A 19,110-nucleotide genomic window follows, 5' to 3' on the forward strand; every position below is an offset into this window, starting at 1 on the left:
TAGGAGTTTCCAAACTAAAACTAAAACTCCTAAAAATTATTTAAGTATGAGGCAAATTGCCTCAGTACAGAGTCCTACCTTCATTGGTAGAGGAACTGGGTTCAAATTCTATATCTGATGCTGACTCTTTCTAAGACAACAAATATTTTATTTAATCTTCCTGGTCTCAGTTTCCTCACCTCTAAAAGTAAGGAGGCTGAGCCATGATGTGGCTGAGATCATTTCAGGCTCTAGATCTGAAGTTCTTATAAGTAGTCAATTGTTCATTATAGTTATCTTATAATTACAGAATTGTTTTGTATTACATTACACTTCCTCTCAGTAGAATATGAGCTTCATGAAGACAGGGGCATTATTCATCTTTATACCACCTAGTGCCTAGAATCATATTTTGCTCATAGAAAGAACTTAATAAATGACTGGTAAGTGAATGAACTGAACAAATGGTTTTGAACTGAAGTTTTATTAAAACAAATGGTCAAAACTATAAGAATAAGTCGTTTTCTTTTTGAAAGAACATATGGCACACAAGTTGTTGAAAAAATACATTCATCCTACAATCATTTTTGTGTTCAATAATAAATGTTTTATATAATTTATCCACTATTTCTATCTATATCTCTATTATCTATCATCGATTAATCAACAAGCCTTTATAAAAAAGCATGCTATATGCTAAACACTGACTAAGTGCTGTAGATACAAAGAATGAATTGCTATTTGCCTGCAAGGAGTTCTTAGTTTATTCATTAGAGAGCTCCAATATTTTTGTACAGGGATCCTTAACCTTAGCTATGTCAAAAACCCTTATGATAGTCTGATGGAGCCTTCCCAGAACACTTTAAAGTGTATAAAATGAAATTCAGAGGATTATAAAAGAAACCAATTATATTGAAAAATAGTTATCACTTTTTTTTGTTTACAAACTCCAGGTTAAGAATTCCTGATATGGTATATAGGGAACTAACTAAAAAGTCAAGAAATCCAAAGTTAAAAGTCTACCACTTTTAATTTATTTACTGTGTGACCATAGCTATCTCTTAACTTCTCAAGGATTAAGATCCTTGAGACAGCTAACTAAGGCTTTATTGTCCCAGGCGAAGCTTCCTCAGGTAGGGAAGACAGATCAGAAAGGAAACATTTACTGCTCAAACATATCCTATGATTAAATGAGACAACAAGTTTCAAGGTTCATCAGGAACCTTTCAGAAACCTCTGAATTGCCTTGAATGACAGAAAATGAGTTTTGATTTTAGTGAATGGTGGGGCAATAATTTTGTTTCAGGATTATAAAACTATAACCCAGAGCTGAATTTTTTAATCTGCATGGGTGGAGGTAGTTTCTAGGAATTCCCGTTACAGTTTTAATAATAGCTAAATCTAATTCCTTCCATTCCCCCTTTCTTTATGTAAATGAAACTTATTTCTAATAATGTCAGTCATAGAATATTGGTCCTCAAGGGCATTTTAGACATTTTCTATTTGAAGCTTCTTATTTTACAGATGAGAAAACTGAGACTCTGAGGTTGGTCACCCACTAAGTAATCAAGATCAGGATTCAAATTCAGGTTTTTCAACTCTGAGTGATTTGTTTCTATTTCCACATTTCTCTCAGACATCACATCTCAGGTGGTTATATAGATATAACAGGGCAAGAATTCTCCAGAGTTCATTCATGCCTGAACATATTGCTTATGCTTTATTGTACTTTTCTAGGGGATAAGAAGAGAACAGCAATACTTGAATGAACAGTTACAGTTATGATTAATTGGTAATACCTCTACCCTATTCTTAACACTTCACATAGCCATGTGATAAAAGAAGTAGCATAAATAATACTCTCGAAGGCATGAGAAATAAAATTGAACCCACTTACATTAAGGTCTATGAGTTCTTGAAAACCAAGAAATGTGATCTCTTTTTTAAAAAATATTGGTTTATATGATGTAGTCCAATGAATATGGATGTTCAAAGGACCTAGATCCAAATCCCCACTCTGATGCTTAATGTCCATATGACCTTGGGCAAATCTTTGTGTGACACAGCTTTGTTATCTGTAAAGTGTGTGTGGGCTAGATGAAGTGACTTCAAAGGTTCTTTCTACCTCTAAAATACATAATCTTAGGGGCCTATGCTCTTCCCTACCATTAGTAAAGACTTTATAGCACATTTAGATTTGAATAGTGTCCATTTTACAGGAAAACTTGGGTTCAAATCTGGAATCAGACACTTACTAGTTGAGTGAGTCTTGGAAAGCCACTTAACCTCAAAATCTTCATCTGGAAAGTGATTTTGAGAAGAAAATTGCAAAGTACTCTGGGATCAGCAGAAATATTCCCTTTCCAGAGTAGTTACAGGAATCAGAGGAGATATCAAGTGCTTAGCATAGTGACTGATTATTATTATTATTATTGTTGATGTTGATATTATTATTACAGTACTATTATTATTATTTATCATTGGATTCAGGCAAGCTGAGCAAGCTGACCTTGGTGTGCAGAGGAGGCACCACACTTTTGGAGGCTGAGGGTAAATAGCCTGCCATATTCCTCACTGTGGAAAGTTGATTTATTTTGGCCTTCTTTGCTGCTATTCAGAACACCTTTGGACTTGTAGTCATTTTCTCAAGACCTCTAAGGATTGGATACCTTTGGATTAAGATCCTTGAGACAGTTAAGGCTATATTGTCCCAGGTGAAGCTTCTTCAAGTAGGCAAGATAGATCAGAAAGGAAACATTTACTGCTCAAACATATCCTATGATTAAATGAGACCACAACTTTCAAGGGCTGTTCATCAGGAACCTTTCAGAAACACCTGAATTGCCTTGAATGACAGAAAATGAATTTTGATTTTAGTGAATGGTAGGGCACTAATTTTGTCTCAGGATAGCAGGGATTGGAATGATACTTTAAAAATATACTCCACTTTAATTTTGTGTTTCACTTTTCCCAAAATACTTTTTCTCCTATATAGGGCTGACATACCTTGGATACTTACATAATATTAACATAATTGACTATAATTAACAATATAATGCTCCTGGTATTGTGGAATAAAGGTAAGGAAGCCTAAAGAATGAGATGCTGATTTTTTTTCTCCTTACAGAAGTGGTTAGGTTTAATTTCAAAGTTTTCAGAAAATATTGAAATGTGATAATCAGCGTGAAATTTAAACAAGTGACTATTATATATCTCTGGCAAGTTTTGGGGGAAACAGATAACATGTGCTACTTATTAGAACTGACATAAATGCCATCAACAGGGGAAAAGAAGGTCAGATTCCAAATTGGGATATAAGAAAATACCAACCAGTTGCAGGCTAGGTTTATGAAAGTGTTCACAACTGAAGAGACTGAGATGGGTGAGTACAGGAGGATTCTAAGTCAAAAAGAAGTCTCAATCTTAGGAATTTGATGCAGAATGAGGGGAGCAAGGTATGAGAAATATCACTAGAGTCAGACAGATTAATTAGCCCACCCACCCTAATTTTATATATATGAAGAAACTAAAGTCCTATAAGATAAAATTACTTGTCAAAAGTTGGTCATATAATAAGCAGAACTACAACTTGAACCCCATGTCCTTTGTCTTGAAATCCAAAATTATTTCTAGCCATCATTCTGTATATGTATATATATACATTACATATATCAGGCAAAATTGTTGTCTAGTTAATGCCTCCTCCAGTCTTCAGAACTTCATGGTACTGGTGTATTCTCTTCCATATATGAATTCTCTGCCCCAATCTATTCTTATATATTTAGAAGTATCTGGTTACCTAGTGTTTAGAATACAGGGAACAGAGTCAGAAAGATCTGAATTAAAATCTGTCCTCAGACCCATAGTAGCTGTGACTCTGGTAAATCACTTAACCTCTGAATACATTAGTTTAGTCAACTGTAAAATGACAATAATAATAGCACTTCCCATTTAGGGATGTTTGTGAATATCAAATGAGATGATATTTGTAAAATCATTTAACACAGTGCTTGGCACCAGGTATGCATTTTGTAAATACTTATTCATTTCCCTTAAATGTTTTGGTATTACATCATTTGAGTCAACGGTTACGTTTTCTGGCTCAAATGATTTACAGAACCTGGGGAATCTGGTAGGAGAGCAGCAACATTCCATAAAGAATGCAGAATAGCACCTGATTAATTTTTTGACATTTTTCATGTACCCGCCACTATAGAAAGTGATTCATAGTGCAAGTGATTGGTTGACTGAAAATCAGCCACATTTCCTCTCAGCCTATAGAGGCAAGTTGAATTTATTTTTGAGATTTCTCAGCTCTGGAAGATTTTGCTTTTGAAATCTGAAGTTCACTTTATACCCTGTATAGTCTTCTCAAGTGCAATGTGGGGTGCAACAGTATTAATTCTCTCCCTCTCTTCTGGGATACACAGTTATAATTTATAACAGAAGCACATGATAATGGCAGATATTTGCTTGCACACAGCCTGTAAGAGAGTTTAAGCATACTGTTCCTGGGTCATGCTGCAATGTGGAAAGAAGAGGAAAAAGTAAGATGAATTCCTTAAGGCAGTGGTGTCAAATTCAAATAGAAAAGGGGGTCACCAATTTAAAAAAAAGTATACTAGTGGATCAAATATTGACAGTTTTAAAATGTATTCTTGTCTATATTTGTTGCATTTTACTTAATTTGCTAAATATTTCTCAAATTTTAATTTGGATCATGTCACACTCAGAAGTGTTTTGAGCTCATGTGGCTCACATTTTGGACAGCTTTGCTTTAAGTTAACATGGGAATGTAATCTAAGCTTTTAGCAAAGACAGGAGTGTTCTTGAGGAACATCAACTTTAAACTTGCTTCCATCTTCAAGAATTCCTGAGTTTTTAAATTCAAGCACTGGTCTTTCTAGAGAGAAAATAGATTTCCTGGTTTATGTTGATACTTGGAGAAGGAGAAAGGTAGTCAACATTGTTCTTACAAAGTACCCTAGTAGAACAATGAAACCTATGAATTATTCAGATAGCTTAAGCTTGATGAGATTACTTATTCTGAAAGCTCCAAAGTATGTTTACCTTTTGGGGGAAGTCAAAAGCACAGAGTGATACTTGGAGATTTGGGAATAATAATAGAACTCTGAAGAAAAATCACTAGAATTTTTGTTGTTCAGTTTTTCAGTTATCCCAACCTGAAATTTTCTTGGGAGATACTGGAGTGGTTCACCATTTCCTTCTCCACTTCATTTCACAGATGAGGAAACTAAGGAAAACTGGTTATGCAACTTGCCCAGAGTAACATAATAAGTGTTTGAGGCAGATTTGAACTCAGGAAAATGAATTTTCCTGATTATGATCCTGGAACCTTATTTCCCTCACTATCTAGTTACCCCTTCCTAGAATTACAGTTACCCAAATATATATTATATATATATTATATATAATATATATAGTCATATATATAATATATGTAATCATTATTATTTCCATTTATTTATTTCATTTTATTTTTTAATTTAATTTATTTATTTGTAGATTGAAACAAGAATACAAGGAACATATGAGTACCTTTCTATGAATTAGGCATTCTTCTATCACATCAGAGCAACCTAGACCCAATATGCATTTAACTTCTACTTAGATGATTTTGATGCATTAATCCAGGTGGAAGCAATAAGCCAAAGAAAAATAAATTGAACCTTTAAGGACAAGCCTTGAGAATGGAACTAGATTTCTGCATTTTGAAAATCTTTGAAGGTGATGGGCTAGTTTATACAAGAAACTGACCCCTTTATTCTAAGCTCTCTCCTCACAATATTTCTCCTGGCCCATCTCAACAAGTCTGCTTTTTATTAACATGCTCCTCCACTCTTCCACCTCCCAATTTTTTCTACTTTTTATGTATATTTTGTTCTTTAGTAATTTTTCAGTTGTGTCTGACTGTTACCCTACTTGGGTTTTTCTTGGCAAAGATACTGAAGAACTTTGCCATTTCCTTCTCCAATTCATTTTATGGATGAAGAAACTGAGGCAAAGAGATTTAAGTCACTTGCCTAGGATAAATCAATCAATCACTATCAATCAATCAATTGATACTTGTCCATTGATTCCAAAGATGGCCAGTCTAACCAAGTGTGTCATGACTTGCACATTATGTTTATTTAAGTGAAGTATATGTTGTGGAAAGTCATCCTTCTTACTTGACTGTTCCAGAACCATTCACCAGAAGCATGGCCTGATTTGACAGATCCGAATGCTACAGGAGTCTTTAGGCCTTTGTGTGGTTTATTCTCTCATATAAGTGATGCACATTGGAGCTACTATGGTGTTGGGAAAAGTGCCAGTGTGTGGTTTCTGGTGAAAGAATGACTACACAATAGTATATCCAAACCTGTATCTCAATGCACTAATTGTTTTTATTTTTTATTTTTTATTTTTTAGGTTTTTGCAAGGCAAACGGGGTTAAGTGGCTTGCCCAAGGCCACACAGCTAGGTAACTATTAAGTGTCTGAGGTCGGATTTGAACCCTGGTACTCCTGACTCCAGGGCCGGTGCTGTATCCACTGTGCCACCTAGCTGCCCCTCAATGCAATAATTGTCAGTATTACCTTTCTTTACATATTAGTTTAGACACTATGACATTTCAGTAATGCTCAGCTATGACAAAACAGTATATCTAAACCTAACTCCCATCTGGATAATCATAAGTGTGGCCTTTCCTTTAAGTCCTTCAACCATACTATCCCCTCACCCCTTCCCACAGAACCAAAAGACTTTGGTTTCCTAGAAGCTTCCCTGGAATCATGGGAATAAGACCTCTGGATTATTAGTCATAATCCTTTATGGCTGAAATTATGATGGTATCTGATTGTCTTTGAGCCTCCAAATTTTGTTTCTGATTAATGAAAACATTCTTGGCATTCTATGGTGCATTCACAGCACAAAATGAATACTCCTCAGCTGAATCTCTTTAATCATGTCCCTAGTTCTGAAAACCAACAAAATAGAACCAGGGTCCTTTTCCATTATTCCCAACTAGAGTATCCAGGTGACTCAGGTCTGCTTTGAACACTAATTTTTTTGAAGTAAAAGCTTCCAGCCAAAGGACACGCAACTAAGAACATTTATACACTGCTAGTAAGTGTTTGAAACCAAATTTTTAACTCAGGAAGTGAGTTTTCCTGATTCTAGGTCTATTACTCTATCCACTATGACACCTAGCTGCTCCTGCTCTGGACATAGCATGTAGGATATTTAAATTCAATATCTGTGTCTACTGAGATCAAAACTTTCTTCCCTTGACACTATTCACTTAAATGTGTTGTATTCTCCTATTAGAATATAAGCTCCAGGGGCAGCTAGGTGGCACAGTGGATACAGCACCGGCCCTGGAGTCAGGAGTACCTGGGTTCAAATCCGGTCTCAGACACTTAATAGTTACCTAGCTGTGTGGCCTTGGGCAAACCACTAAACCCCGTTTGCCTTGCAAAAAATACCTAAAAAAAAATAGAATATAAGCTCCAGGAGAGCAGGAACTGTCACTTTTTACATTTATATCCCCAACATTTAGCACATATTAAATGCTGAGTAATTTGTTAAAATAATTTTTCTTATTTTTGTCTTTGCTTAGATTGTTTTATCCCTCAATTAGAACATAGGCTCATTGAGGTCAAGATTAGTTTCATTTTTGCCTTTTTATTCTCAAAGCCTACATAGTGCTAAAAAAATGTTTACTAAATTTGCTTATTGAAGTCATTTTTTTAGTTAAGCTTTGAAATTTTCCATTTCTTCATCTATAAAATAATCTCTAATATACTTCACATCTTTCAGTATTATGACTCTAAAATAATTTCATCTTAAAGTCATTCACCTTTTAATGGTATTAATTTCACATCTTAATCAATGGGCAACTAGAGTTTTTCCTTGAAATTCTTTCAGCCTCAATTAATCATTTATTCATCACTCAGTATGTATCATTCCTTGTGCCTGGCACTTGTAATACAAAGATAAAATCAATTCAGGAGGCTTTCATTTTTTTTTTTTTTTTTTTTTTTGCCACTGGGGCTAGACAAAGTTGAGGCTCATGCTCAGAATATACAAGTGAAAGAAGAGGAAAATAAAGTAAAAGGCATCATTCCAATGATAATGATACCTCCAATGCATTTCTTCTCTTTTTTCCTACTTAGAATTTGTATTTAAGGAATGTAAATGAATATGAATTGGCAACTGTTAAAATATCTAGGCTAATTTAAAATATATTTTGTATGTTCAAAGAATATGAACAGGCAGTTTTCAGAAGAAGAAGCAAAACTTTCAATAATCACATTAAAATATATTAAGACACTATTGTTCAGAGAAATGCAAATTAAAACAACTCTGAAGCACCATTTCACACCCATAAGAGTTAGAAAAAGAAAATACTAAATTTTGGAGGGGATATGGAACAATATGTGCATGAACTACATGCTGGTGGAGTTGTAGAATGGTCCAGCCATTCAAGGGAACAATATGAAACAGCATCAAAAGGACTATAAAACTATGCATACCGTTTGACCCAGCAATACCACTATTAGATCTATATCCCAAAGAGATCATATAAAAGGGAAGTGAAACTATATGTATAAAAATATTTATAACTGCTATTTGTGGTAGCAAAGAATAGGAAATTGAGGGGAATGGAAAGCTGATTAATTTTTTTTTTTGCTAGGCAAACGGGGTTAAGTGGCTTGCCCAAGGCCACACAGCTAGGTAACTATTAAGTGTCTGAGATCGGATTTGAACCCAGGTACTCCTGACTCCAGGGCTGGTGCTTTATCCACTACGCCACCTAGCCACCCCAAGCAGATTAATTTCTGAAAATCCTGGGAAGGCTCATGTGAACTGATGCAAAATGAATAGAACCAGGAGAATTCTATACATAATAACAACTGCAATATTTTATTGATGATTAACTAACTTTCAGTTGATCATCATTGCAATATTGCTGTTACTAAGTATAGTTCATATTCTCTGATCAATACAATTATCCAAGAAAATTCCAAAGGACTCAAGAAAGTAGGTTTTTGACCTGTAAAGAGAACACTGATGAACTCTGAGTGCAGATTTAAGCATACTTTGTTAACTTTTCTTTTCTTGCTTTTTTTTGTAGCAAGGCTAATATGGAAATATGTTTCGCATGACTTCACATTTTTGATTGTTATATTGGTGTACTTTCTCAGTGAATTGAAGAGCATCAGAATAGTGAGAATTTGAAACTTTTTAAAATAAATGCTAAATAAAAAGGAATATTCACTGAAAAAGTATATTTTGTGAAAGGGCAGCTGCAGCATTTTTTGTAGTCACTGCACTAAGATCCTTCCACAGATCTATATACAATAAGAAACATTATTGAAAAAAGATCTTTCCAGAACAGTCAAAATTAAGTTGTTTAATTCAATATTAACCAAGAAAAATTAGTACTATTGACTTGAATCTTCGGGTATACTATATGCTTCTGCACAATTGGTGATACAACAACATGAACAAAAGTAATAATGATAATGATAATAAGGAGAACTAGCATCATAAGTGCCTACTATGATCCAGGCACTGTGCTTTATTACAAATGTTATTTGATGATCACAAAAACTCTGAAAGGTAAGTGCTATTACTATCTACCTTTTATATTTGAGGAAATTGAGGCAAACAAATTAAATGAAGGGTGCACAGCTACCCCATTTGGGGAGAGGCAGAGGAGGTCTTCAACCTAGGAGAATACCGAGCCTGAAAAAAATGTAGGAGAATGGCCCTTTTGTTTGGAAGCATTGAGAAATGCCATGTTTCTCAAGTTCCTGCAAGATAGGCAAAACCATAGTTCACTTTTGACTAAGCATCTGATCCCTATGACTCCTTTGGAAGCAGCTAAGAATATATTTCATGCAAACACTGCTTTAGAAAGTATAATTTTAGAAGACCTGAAATGATCTAGTAATACCACAGAAGCACTTTTTGTTTGTTATAGTGCAGAACTATCATGGACCTTTATTGAAGAGAATTCAGTTTATAGTGTCTGGTACATAGTAAGACCTTATTTGTTGATGGACTAGTCTCAGAGAAGGCCCTTATATAATAAAAATGTAGTGGGAAAAAATTGGATCTGAAATCAAATGACCTGGGTTCAAATCCCAGATTTGCAACTTACTACTTGTATGATCTTTGGCAAATTATTTCACATCTCTTTTTTCATGTGCAAAAATTGGAGGTTCAATGGTCCCTTTCAGCTTTAATTCCTATGATCTGATTTATATCCTTCCCAATCTTTTCTCTCTCTCTCTCTCTCTCTCTCCCTCCCTCCCTTCCTTTATTCCTTCCTTCTTTCTTTCCTTCCTTCCTTCCTTCCTTCCTTCCTTCCTTCCTTCCTTCCTTCCTTCCTTCCCTCCCTCCCTCCCTCCCTCCCTCCCTCCCTTCCTTCCTTCCTTCCTTCCTTCCTTCCTTCCTTCCTTCCTTCCTTCCTTCCTTCCTTCTTCCTTTCTATCTTTTTTTCTTTTTTTCTTTTTGATCTAGATCTGGGGTTTCATTATAGGAAATTTAAAGAATTCTCTTTTTTCTTTTTGATCTAGATCTTGGATTCATTATTGTAAGAAATTTAAAGAGTGGAAACTTCTCCTATTGATGCTGCTTAGAAACTCACTGTGCCAATCTCAGAGAGGTTCATTGAACATTCAAAGTTTAAATGACTTGCCCAGAATCACACAGTTAGTATATTTTATAGTTATTATATAAACTCAAGTTTTCCTGAATTTAGGGCCTGCCCACTTTCCATTAAAACACCTAGACCATAGTAGTCTTTGATAAATGATTAAATGATTACTGAATTCAATTTAATTGAATTGAAAAGTCAGTCACAAAATAGGCACAGAGGATACCTTCATAATGAGGTCCCATTGCATTTAATTTGGATCTATCTGACTTAAAAATTATTGTAATAGCTCTCTCTTAGAATGAAGGGTTATTATATATAAAATGGCAACAACTCTTCTTTATCTCTACCAAGGGAAAAAGATAAAATGGGCTTAAAGTGGAGCCTTAGAAAGTTTCCAATGTACAAGTTTTGTTGTGTATTGCCACAAAAAAGCTATGGAATCACTTTCCCTTTTCAATGTCTAAGAGTATGAAAGACACTCATCATTCCATTTTAAACTAGAAAGCTATAATAAATGATTTCTGGAGGTCTCTTCCAAATCTAAGATTCTAAAAATATGCCTGGGGATATTCTGTCTTCTGTTAAGTAATGGGAAATTCTATCTTTGCAATGATTCCTGAGCACAGTACAAACTGACTTCATCAAAACATTGACACTGAAATGTGGTTTTGTAACTGAATTCAGCAGAAGGTTGAGCTGTGCTGAAATCAAATGTACTTTATCACTTTGTTGGTCAAAGTTTTAATCTAGAATTGTAATAAAATCAATTACTTTGGGTCATGCTTTTCTGGGACTTCACTAACTCTCTTCTATTGTTATTAGGATTCAGGACTTCAGCACTGTTTATACTCTGAATTTTATTGCCAAATACCCTGTTTTGAGGCACAAATGGGTGGAAAGTCATACAAGATTGTCTGCCTAAAACACTATTCTAAGAACTTGAAAAGCAGCTTGGTGAAGTGGAAATTTTACTGGACCAGAATGCACTTTAATAAAAATTGATTATCCCATAACAATGTACAAGGGCAGAGGAGGTAGCAAAATTTAGTGAAGAGAGCTAAACCTCGACTCAAAACCCACCTTTGACAGATAATAGATGTTTAACCCTTCTCAGGGTTCTAGGCAACTTTCTAAGATTTTAAGTTGCAGAATGAGAGAATTGAACTAAGTAATCATACAGTTCTCCTCTAGTTCTTAATACTATAATTCAATGACTCCTAATATTAGAGACATTATGGGAGAAACAAAGAAAGGACAGGATACTGTACCTATCATCAGAGTGCTTAAGATTCACTTGAGGAGACAAGTCTGTCACACAAAAAATCAGACAAAATAATAAAATTGTGTGATGCAGACATAAAGCTGATATATAGTTCAGGTCTGAGTCTTTTCCCACATTCCTTTCATTTCACAAACTGAGGGCATTACAGAACCTGTTCTCTATATCTGGAAGGATCTTCTTTCTCTACTTTGCCTGTTGAATTCTTACCTATTATTTAAAGTCCAACTCAACTGCTATTTCCTTTGTGAAGCCTCCCTGATGGTAAAGGACGTTCCTTCTGTTTCCATCTAGCACTTGGTGTAGAATGACTCGCCAGTCTAAAGATCTGGTTTCCTCCTCTATATCAATATTACCAATCCATTCTCTAATCCTATGGTTATGGTTAATAAACATAAATTATAAATTTGTCCTGTAAAAAAGTGTTCATGTGACTGAGTAGAAGACACTTCATAAGTGTGAAACTGTCTACTTATCTGAAAAATGATTTTGATCATATTGTTGCTGCTGATTTCAAAGAGCTACTGTAAAATACCATAAAATGTGAGCCATTGTTAGGATTATTGCCATTTTAAAAGACAGGTAGTGAGAAAGACAGGTACAATTTGAGCAAAAATTAAAATACATATTAAAATTCTGGGGAAAACCTATTTGGGTTTTCAGGGTACCATTCTGATCTTAGTAAAAGTGTGAGGGTTATATACAATTTTAAGCATATTATTTAAAGCTTGCCTGAAATAAAATCTAATCCAAACTCTTCCTTCCTTTCAACTACAAAGTTTAAACAATTGAGGCCCATGGAGGACAGGAGATTTGTTCAAAGTCATATCTTCTCAGTTAATATTTTTTTTTTGCACTTTCAAGGTTGGAAGGCATGTATGCCTTATTACTGCATAATGTACACAATAAAGATATGTGAAAAGAATAAGGCATTCTTCTTATAGAAGTTTGAAAATAATAGTAATAAAGGCTATAAAATTTCTTCTTTGATTTTGGGTAAAATTTTCAAGCAATTAGCTAATAATTAAGTTTTTCTTGAGCAGTTATATAATATAATTTAATGAAACAATTATTAAATTTAATGTCAGATAACCTGGATTTGAATTCTTACTCTATCATACATTATGGTATTCAGTCAGTGACTTTATCTCTCTGGTCCTCAATTTCTATAGAAGCTATATAATGAGAGAATTGAACTACAAAATGAGAGAATTAAACTAATCACACAGATCCCCTCTAGTTCTTAATACCATAATTCAATAACTCCCAATATTAGAGACATTGTGGGATAAATAAAGAAAGGACAGGACACTGTACCTACCATCAAAGTGACTGAGATTCATTTGAGGAGACAAGTCTGTCATGCAAAAAAATCAGACAAAATAATAAAATTATGTGATGCAGACATAAAGCTGATATATAGTTCAGGTCTGAGTCTATTCCCATATGCCTTTCATTTCACAAACAGCTTTCCTCCAACAGGATTGTGCTGACTTCATATCAGTTTTAATTTGATTGCTTCAAGGTCAACATGCAATTTTATACAATTCTGCCTCCTCTAGCTTGACTAACATTGATAGAATAACCAAGTTATCAGAAGTTTCTACTATGAACAATTTAGGAATCAGAGTATTTTTGGTAGATTCCTGTAAGTATTTTTTTCACTTAAAAGTTTTTTTACATTTTTCACTTTCCTATATGAATGTTACTTTACCTCTTAAAAGGTTTTTACATTTTTCACTTTCCTATATGAATGTTATTTTACCTTCAGAACATCTGCAAATGTCTTCTTTCTCCTTATCCCTACCCTACTTCATCAAATGGCTTCCAAGTTTTAGAATTCCTAGTTTCCTTCCATGATGTTTATGATCATCTATAAAATGAAGATATCAATATAAAGTTTATAAAGTTCTTTGTAAACCTGAAAATGATATAGAAGTACACTACTGAACCTATTCTCTATATCTGGGAGGATCTCCTTTCTCTACCTTGCCTGTTGAATTCTTACCTATTATTTAAAATCCAACTCAAATGTTATTTCCTTTATGAAGCCTCCCCAATGGTAAAGGACTTTCCTTCTCTGTCTCCATTCTAGTACTTTGTGTAGAATGACTCTCCAGTCTAAATCAAAGCTAAACTGAAACACAAAGACTTAGAAAATTGCCTGAGTGGAAAAGATTAAGTTTCATACTCATGGTAACAGCATTAAGTTTCAAAAAAGAATTTAATTTCAGAACTTTCTGACTTAATTTGCAACATCTTATATATGAAGACTTGGCTTTTATTCTTTACTTGTTGTTTTGCTATTGTTCAGTAATATATAACCCTTCTTGATCCTATTTGGGGTTTTCTTGGCATAGAATAGAGTAGCTTACCATTTCTTTTTCTAATTCCTTTTATAAATGAGGAAACTGAGGCAAACAAGGCTAAGTAACTTGCCCAGAGTCATATAATAAATGTCTGATTTGGATTTGAACTCAGGCCTTCCTGACTCTAGGTCATGCTTTCTATCCACTAAATTATTTAGAAGTCCAGACCATGTCTTCTCTACAATTGCTATATCTCTGAATATCTCTTTGTATATAGAAGAAACTTAATAAATATATATTTTCCACTCAGAAGTAGCATTTTTTTTTATTTCTGATAGTCTCCTATGGAATCATATTAGAACAACATTACAATTACTGGAAATAACTAAATTTGAAGGAGAAAAGTGAAATAGATTATAAAGTTGAAATCATTCCAAAGAAATTGATAACAAGCATAATTTGCTCTTTATTATCCTGAGAAGGATGATATGAAATAGGTCTTAGAAGATTGCAATATAAATTCACTGGAAGTAATGTCCAAGTTTACAAGGTCCATTTATATCACTTTTTTATTGCTAAAATTCATTTCCATCTGGATGCATATCACAGTATTAGCATCTGAAGTTAAAAGGGACATCTGGACTATCAAGTCCAACCCTTGATTTTAAAGATGAGAAAACTGAGATGGAATGACTTACCCAAGGTGACATAGATAGTTGGGGTATAACTGATTGTTACACTTTTTCAAAAATATCAATATATTCCTATTCAGGTGCATATTAGTTAATAGGTATTTATTGAGAGTCAACTGTAGGTTAAGCCATAGCCATTATTATCAGGGTCAAATGTAAAGAATATGCCCAATGAAGATGTTATATGCTCTCTCAAACTCATCTGGGGAGGTTTTTTATGTTGTGGGAGACGTTTGCCAGCATAAGAAGGAATTCACCTGCTGTGCTGTCACTGTATCTTGTTTTTTAAAACTAATAATTCCTGATAAATAAGTACCAAGGTCAATCATTTCTACATTACTAAAAGACTGAAAATGCTATCAGAAACCTCTAAAATTTAACACCTTAAGAAAAAAAACCCCAGTTATTTCACCCTAGCACAATTCTTTTTAGAATTAAGGAGGCATAGTATGGGTATAAAAATGTGTAAGCCATGTCTTTGTACAAAAAAGCTTTGACCAGGTAGTAACTTACTACTATTCACTGAGTACTTCAGTTAACACTGTAATCTAACTAATATGTACAGTGGATTTGGGAGACAACTATATGACATTATGGATAGAACACAGGGTATAGAGTCAGGGATACCTATATTCAGATCCAATATTAGACACTTATTTGTCCTGTGATTATGGGCAAGTCAGGTAGTATCAGTTTCCTCAATTGTAAAACATTGATAATAATAGCACCTAGGGTTGTTATAAGAATCAGATGAGACAATATGCAATATGTGTGACAATATTGTTTAATAAATGATTATTTTCTGCCTTCTTTTCTGGGGAGTTGGTGGTAGGGGTAAGGGAATAAATATTTATATAGCATATACTATGTGCTAAGACAATGTGCCACTTCATATTATGATTTGCACATATAAACACAATATTCAGAATAGGTAATATTACCTTATTCTAATTAAAGTAGAAATAAGTCTAAGTTAATTAATAATGAGAACTAGTGGAGTTCAAATTTGAGTTAGTAAGGAAGATTTGAGATTAAAGTAAAAAGTAGTTTCAATATATATTTCACATTATATAGTTTATTTAAGAATCACACACACACTCATATATATGTGTATATACTTTATATGTATATACATATATATACGTGTAAATATACACATACCTTTTTGCAAGTTCAGACAATTATTTCCCATTATCAACTATTTATTTTGCAAGTGATAATGTTGATACAAGGGAATTCAGGAATTTTAAAGTTATTCTACACATTCATTTGTGCATATTCCTTACTCTCCCTTTAGTGACTAGAGAGCACACAAAGCATTTACCTAGATTTTTACACTGATGAATCACTTTTTCTTGTATCACTAAATCTCATGGGCCTCCTCAGCTTTGAAAAGCTGACACCATGGTCAGTCTCTCGATCTTTTTTTTTACCAGGGCACAACACTTCAGGAAAGCGGGTTAAGTCCTCTCTAAGGAATTCCAAATGTCAGAATATCATGCCTAATGCAACCAACCGCACTTCAAGAGAATATTTTATTTATTTATTCATTCATTTATTCATTCATTCATTCATTTGTTCATTTATTTATTTATTTTCAAACTCATTTTCTTACTTCTAACTTTCAAACTGGATACCATCACTATATTAATGTGATAAGTAAATGAATAAAATCCTATTTTTCTGTTGGCTCTTCATTTATCAGAATGGATGAACCACCTGTGATTTTTGAATGAATTCCATATTTCCCCCCTCCCCACTTCTATCCAGGGATGTTGGGATCATGCATTTGTAGAACGTTTACATGCCAATTAAAAAAAAACGACTTTTTTTTCAGGACATTACATCTGTAATCATAAATTACTTTGATAATTGCACAATTTCAGATAATTTACTACTTTAAGCTCACAAATGGTGCAATGTAATTTGGAAAGTCACATTTGTCCCTGGAACTTCAGTAATCTGAAGGCTGCATGCCTCATTACCTATAGCAGACAAACTGACAATCCAGAAAGGGCCTCGAATTTTTTTTTAAAGTTATAGAAATTGGAGGAAGTGGGTCAGAAAACACATTTCATCTTACTGCTTATTTATTACTAAGGATTGTAACTTTGCTGTATTGGCTGGACAAGTGTATTTTGTTTTATTTCTTTTTAACTCAAGACATTACAATCACCTTGTTTCAATTTGAGGTTTTGTGGGAGGGAAAAGATAACAGGTTTTTGATGCCACCCAGCCTACCAGTAGATCAGTTAGAAGCAGACCATTACTTTGCCCATGGACAGAAAATTCCCAACCTTTTTTTTTTTGGCATGCAAATACACACTCCCACAATTCCTGGAATCCCCACTACATTCATAACTCACCACTGACAGACACACAGACACAGATACAAATACCTTGGGAAACATTTGAAGGCAGCCTTCACTAAACCCATTATATATATAGATACGTTACCAATTGGACTTGTAATTAATAATATGTACATATGAATATACATATATGTGTATCTATACATATATATTACCCTCCCCCCTCCAGGTTGCAAAAGACATTCCCCAAACTATTAAGGATTCCCTCTCCCACTTCTATTCACTGATTTTTTTTTTTAACCCTTAACAAAGATTTTTATTGCAGGGTCTCAGAAGCAGCTTTTTTAAAATTTCAAAATGTTTTGGATTTTTTCCTTTTCTCATTTCATTACTTAATGTCCATGTGTAAAATCCATTGTTTCCTTCATTCGACACTTCCCATCTTTGACTCCCCCCACATCCCCCCAAATCGCCTTCAGGATGAGACCTCTGCATTTTCTTTGCTTGTTTAGGGCAAGAAATGAAGAGCTTCCTCTTTAATTGGCAGAAGCATGCAGGAGGAGCATACCTTCAATTTAGTGTTGGGATACCTCACTTGCACCCTGGCTGTTGTCTTATTGGAGACGGCAGCCTGCCTGAGATCCTCTAGCACTGAAATTATATCATCCAGCACGCATTTCTTATCCTGATTTCTCAACGCACACAGATGGGAAAAAGTATAATTATAGCCCTTGTGGTTCACCTTCATTTCCAGCACGGCTCGGTGGGTCTGCAGGATCCCCTCAGCCTGGAGCAAAATATTGTGTCCGGGTGGGGAAAGGAGGATCACCCTGCCATACCTCCCAGGGGTATGCAAGTCCGAATACAGCTGGCTTTTGGACTGGTCCAGGGGGAAGAGGCTCCCCGCCAGGCTCCGCTCGATCTTCGCCAAGCTGTGGCTGGGAGCGACCAACCGCTCCAGGTCGCTCTCGGGCTGGAAGCGGTTGAGCACGCTGAAGCCGAAGATGATGGTCAGGACTGCAGGCACGGTGAGAAAGAAGACGGGGTGCCGGCTCACGCACAAGCCCAGCCTGTGGCAGAACGACTGGAGCCCTCTGCGAATGACCTGCCGCAGCATCCTCCACCCGATCCAGCTCGCAGACGCTCCCGGCCGTCTTAAAAAGCACATGTGACATGTGTAAGCGCCGGGCTGTCCCCCCCTTCACCCTGGATTCCCTCACCCCCCCCATATAATGCCCCCTCCCCTCCGGTCACCACCACCACCACTGCAACTGAGGAACCTCCTCCCCCCTTCCTTTTCACCTCCCTAACCACGCCGCTCGTCTTTCCCCATCCCCACCTCCATGCACTCCTACTACTCTTTCAAACACTGCAGCAAGTTGCAGCAAGGCGGGCACAAATGGATCGCGGGCGTGGGGGCGGGGGGGTGGGGAAGCAGGCAGGGACCTGGTCAGGCGATGGAGACTAGGGGACTCAGGCTGGACGCCTCGGCGCCAGAGACCCCATCACCAAGCTCCTCCCTGGCGCCCCTCGCCGCTTCTCCTTGGATGCCGAGCTCACCGTGTGGACAGCTTTCTCTTTCTGCCTCGCTATCCCTTCATCTCTCTGCTGCAGTCCCCCGACCTCCCTCGGAGGAGGTGGTTCGGTGTGGAGCTGTCCCAGGGCTATCCTATCAGTTCGGCTGGATTTATGTACTTAACTAGAACCATGTGCCTCGGTGTTGTAAGAGGCAGGCATGTGCCCCAGGATGGGAGGGGAGGGGGGAGGAAAGGGGAGGATAGAGGAGGGAGAGGGAAGGGGGGGGCAGAGAAATGCTTTAAAAAAATTAAGTGCCGATAGTTATTTTTAGAGTTTTTGTTTTGTTTTC

The 19,110-nt window shown here is 35.7% G+C and overlaps 1 protein-coding gene across 3 annotated transcripts in view; it reads right to left on the reverse strand.

The window, feature by feature from the left end:
* Positions 1–18,901, reverse strand: part of PTCHD4 (patched domain containing 4) — a 366,755-nt gene extending 347,854 nt beyond the window's left edge. Inside the window, exons 1-2 of one of the 3 annotated variants that reach the window (XM_074237157.1) lie at positions 18,804–18,901; positions 17,812–18,397 (exon numbers count right to left, since the gene is read on the reverse strand). In XM_074237157.1, the coding sequence (XP_074093258.1) occupies positions 17,812–18,360 (549 nt within the window). In that variant the 5' untranslated portion in view covers positions 18,361–18,397; positions 18,804–18,901. Of the gene's footprint in view, positions 1–17,811; positions 18,412–18,803 lie in introns of those variants that run through there. The other 2 variants (XM_074237158.1, XM_074237156.1) reach the window with 2 other exon arrangements.
* Positions 18,902–19,110: the final 209 nt, after the last annotated feature.

Source organism: Macrotis lagotis, chromosome 5 (genome assembly GCF_037893015.1).
Source record: "Macrotis lagotis isolate mMagLag1 chromosome 5, bilby.v1.9.chrom.fasta, whole genome shotgun sequence".
In the NCBI taxonomy this organism is placed as follows: Eukaryota; Metazoa; Chordata; class Mammalia; order Peramelemorphia; family Peramelidae; genus Macrotis; species Macrotis lagotis.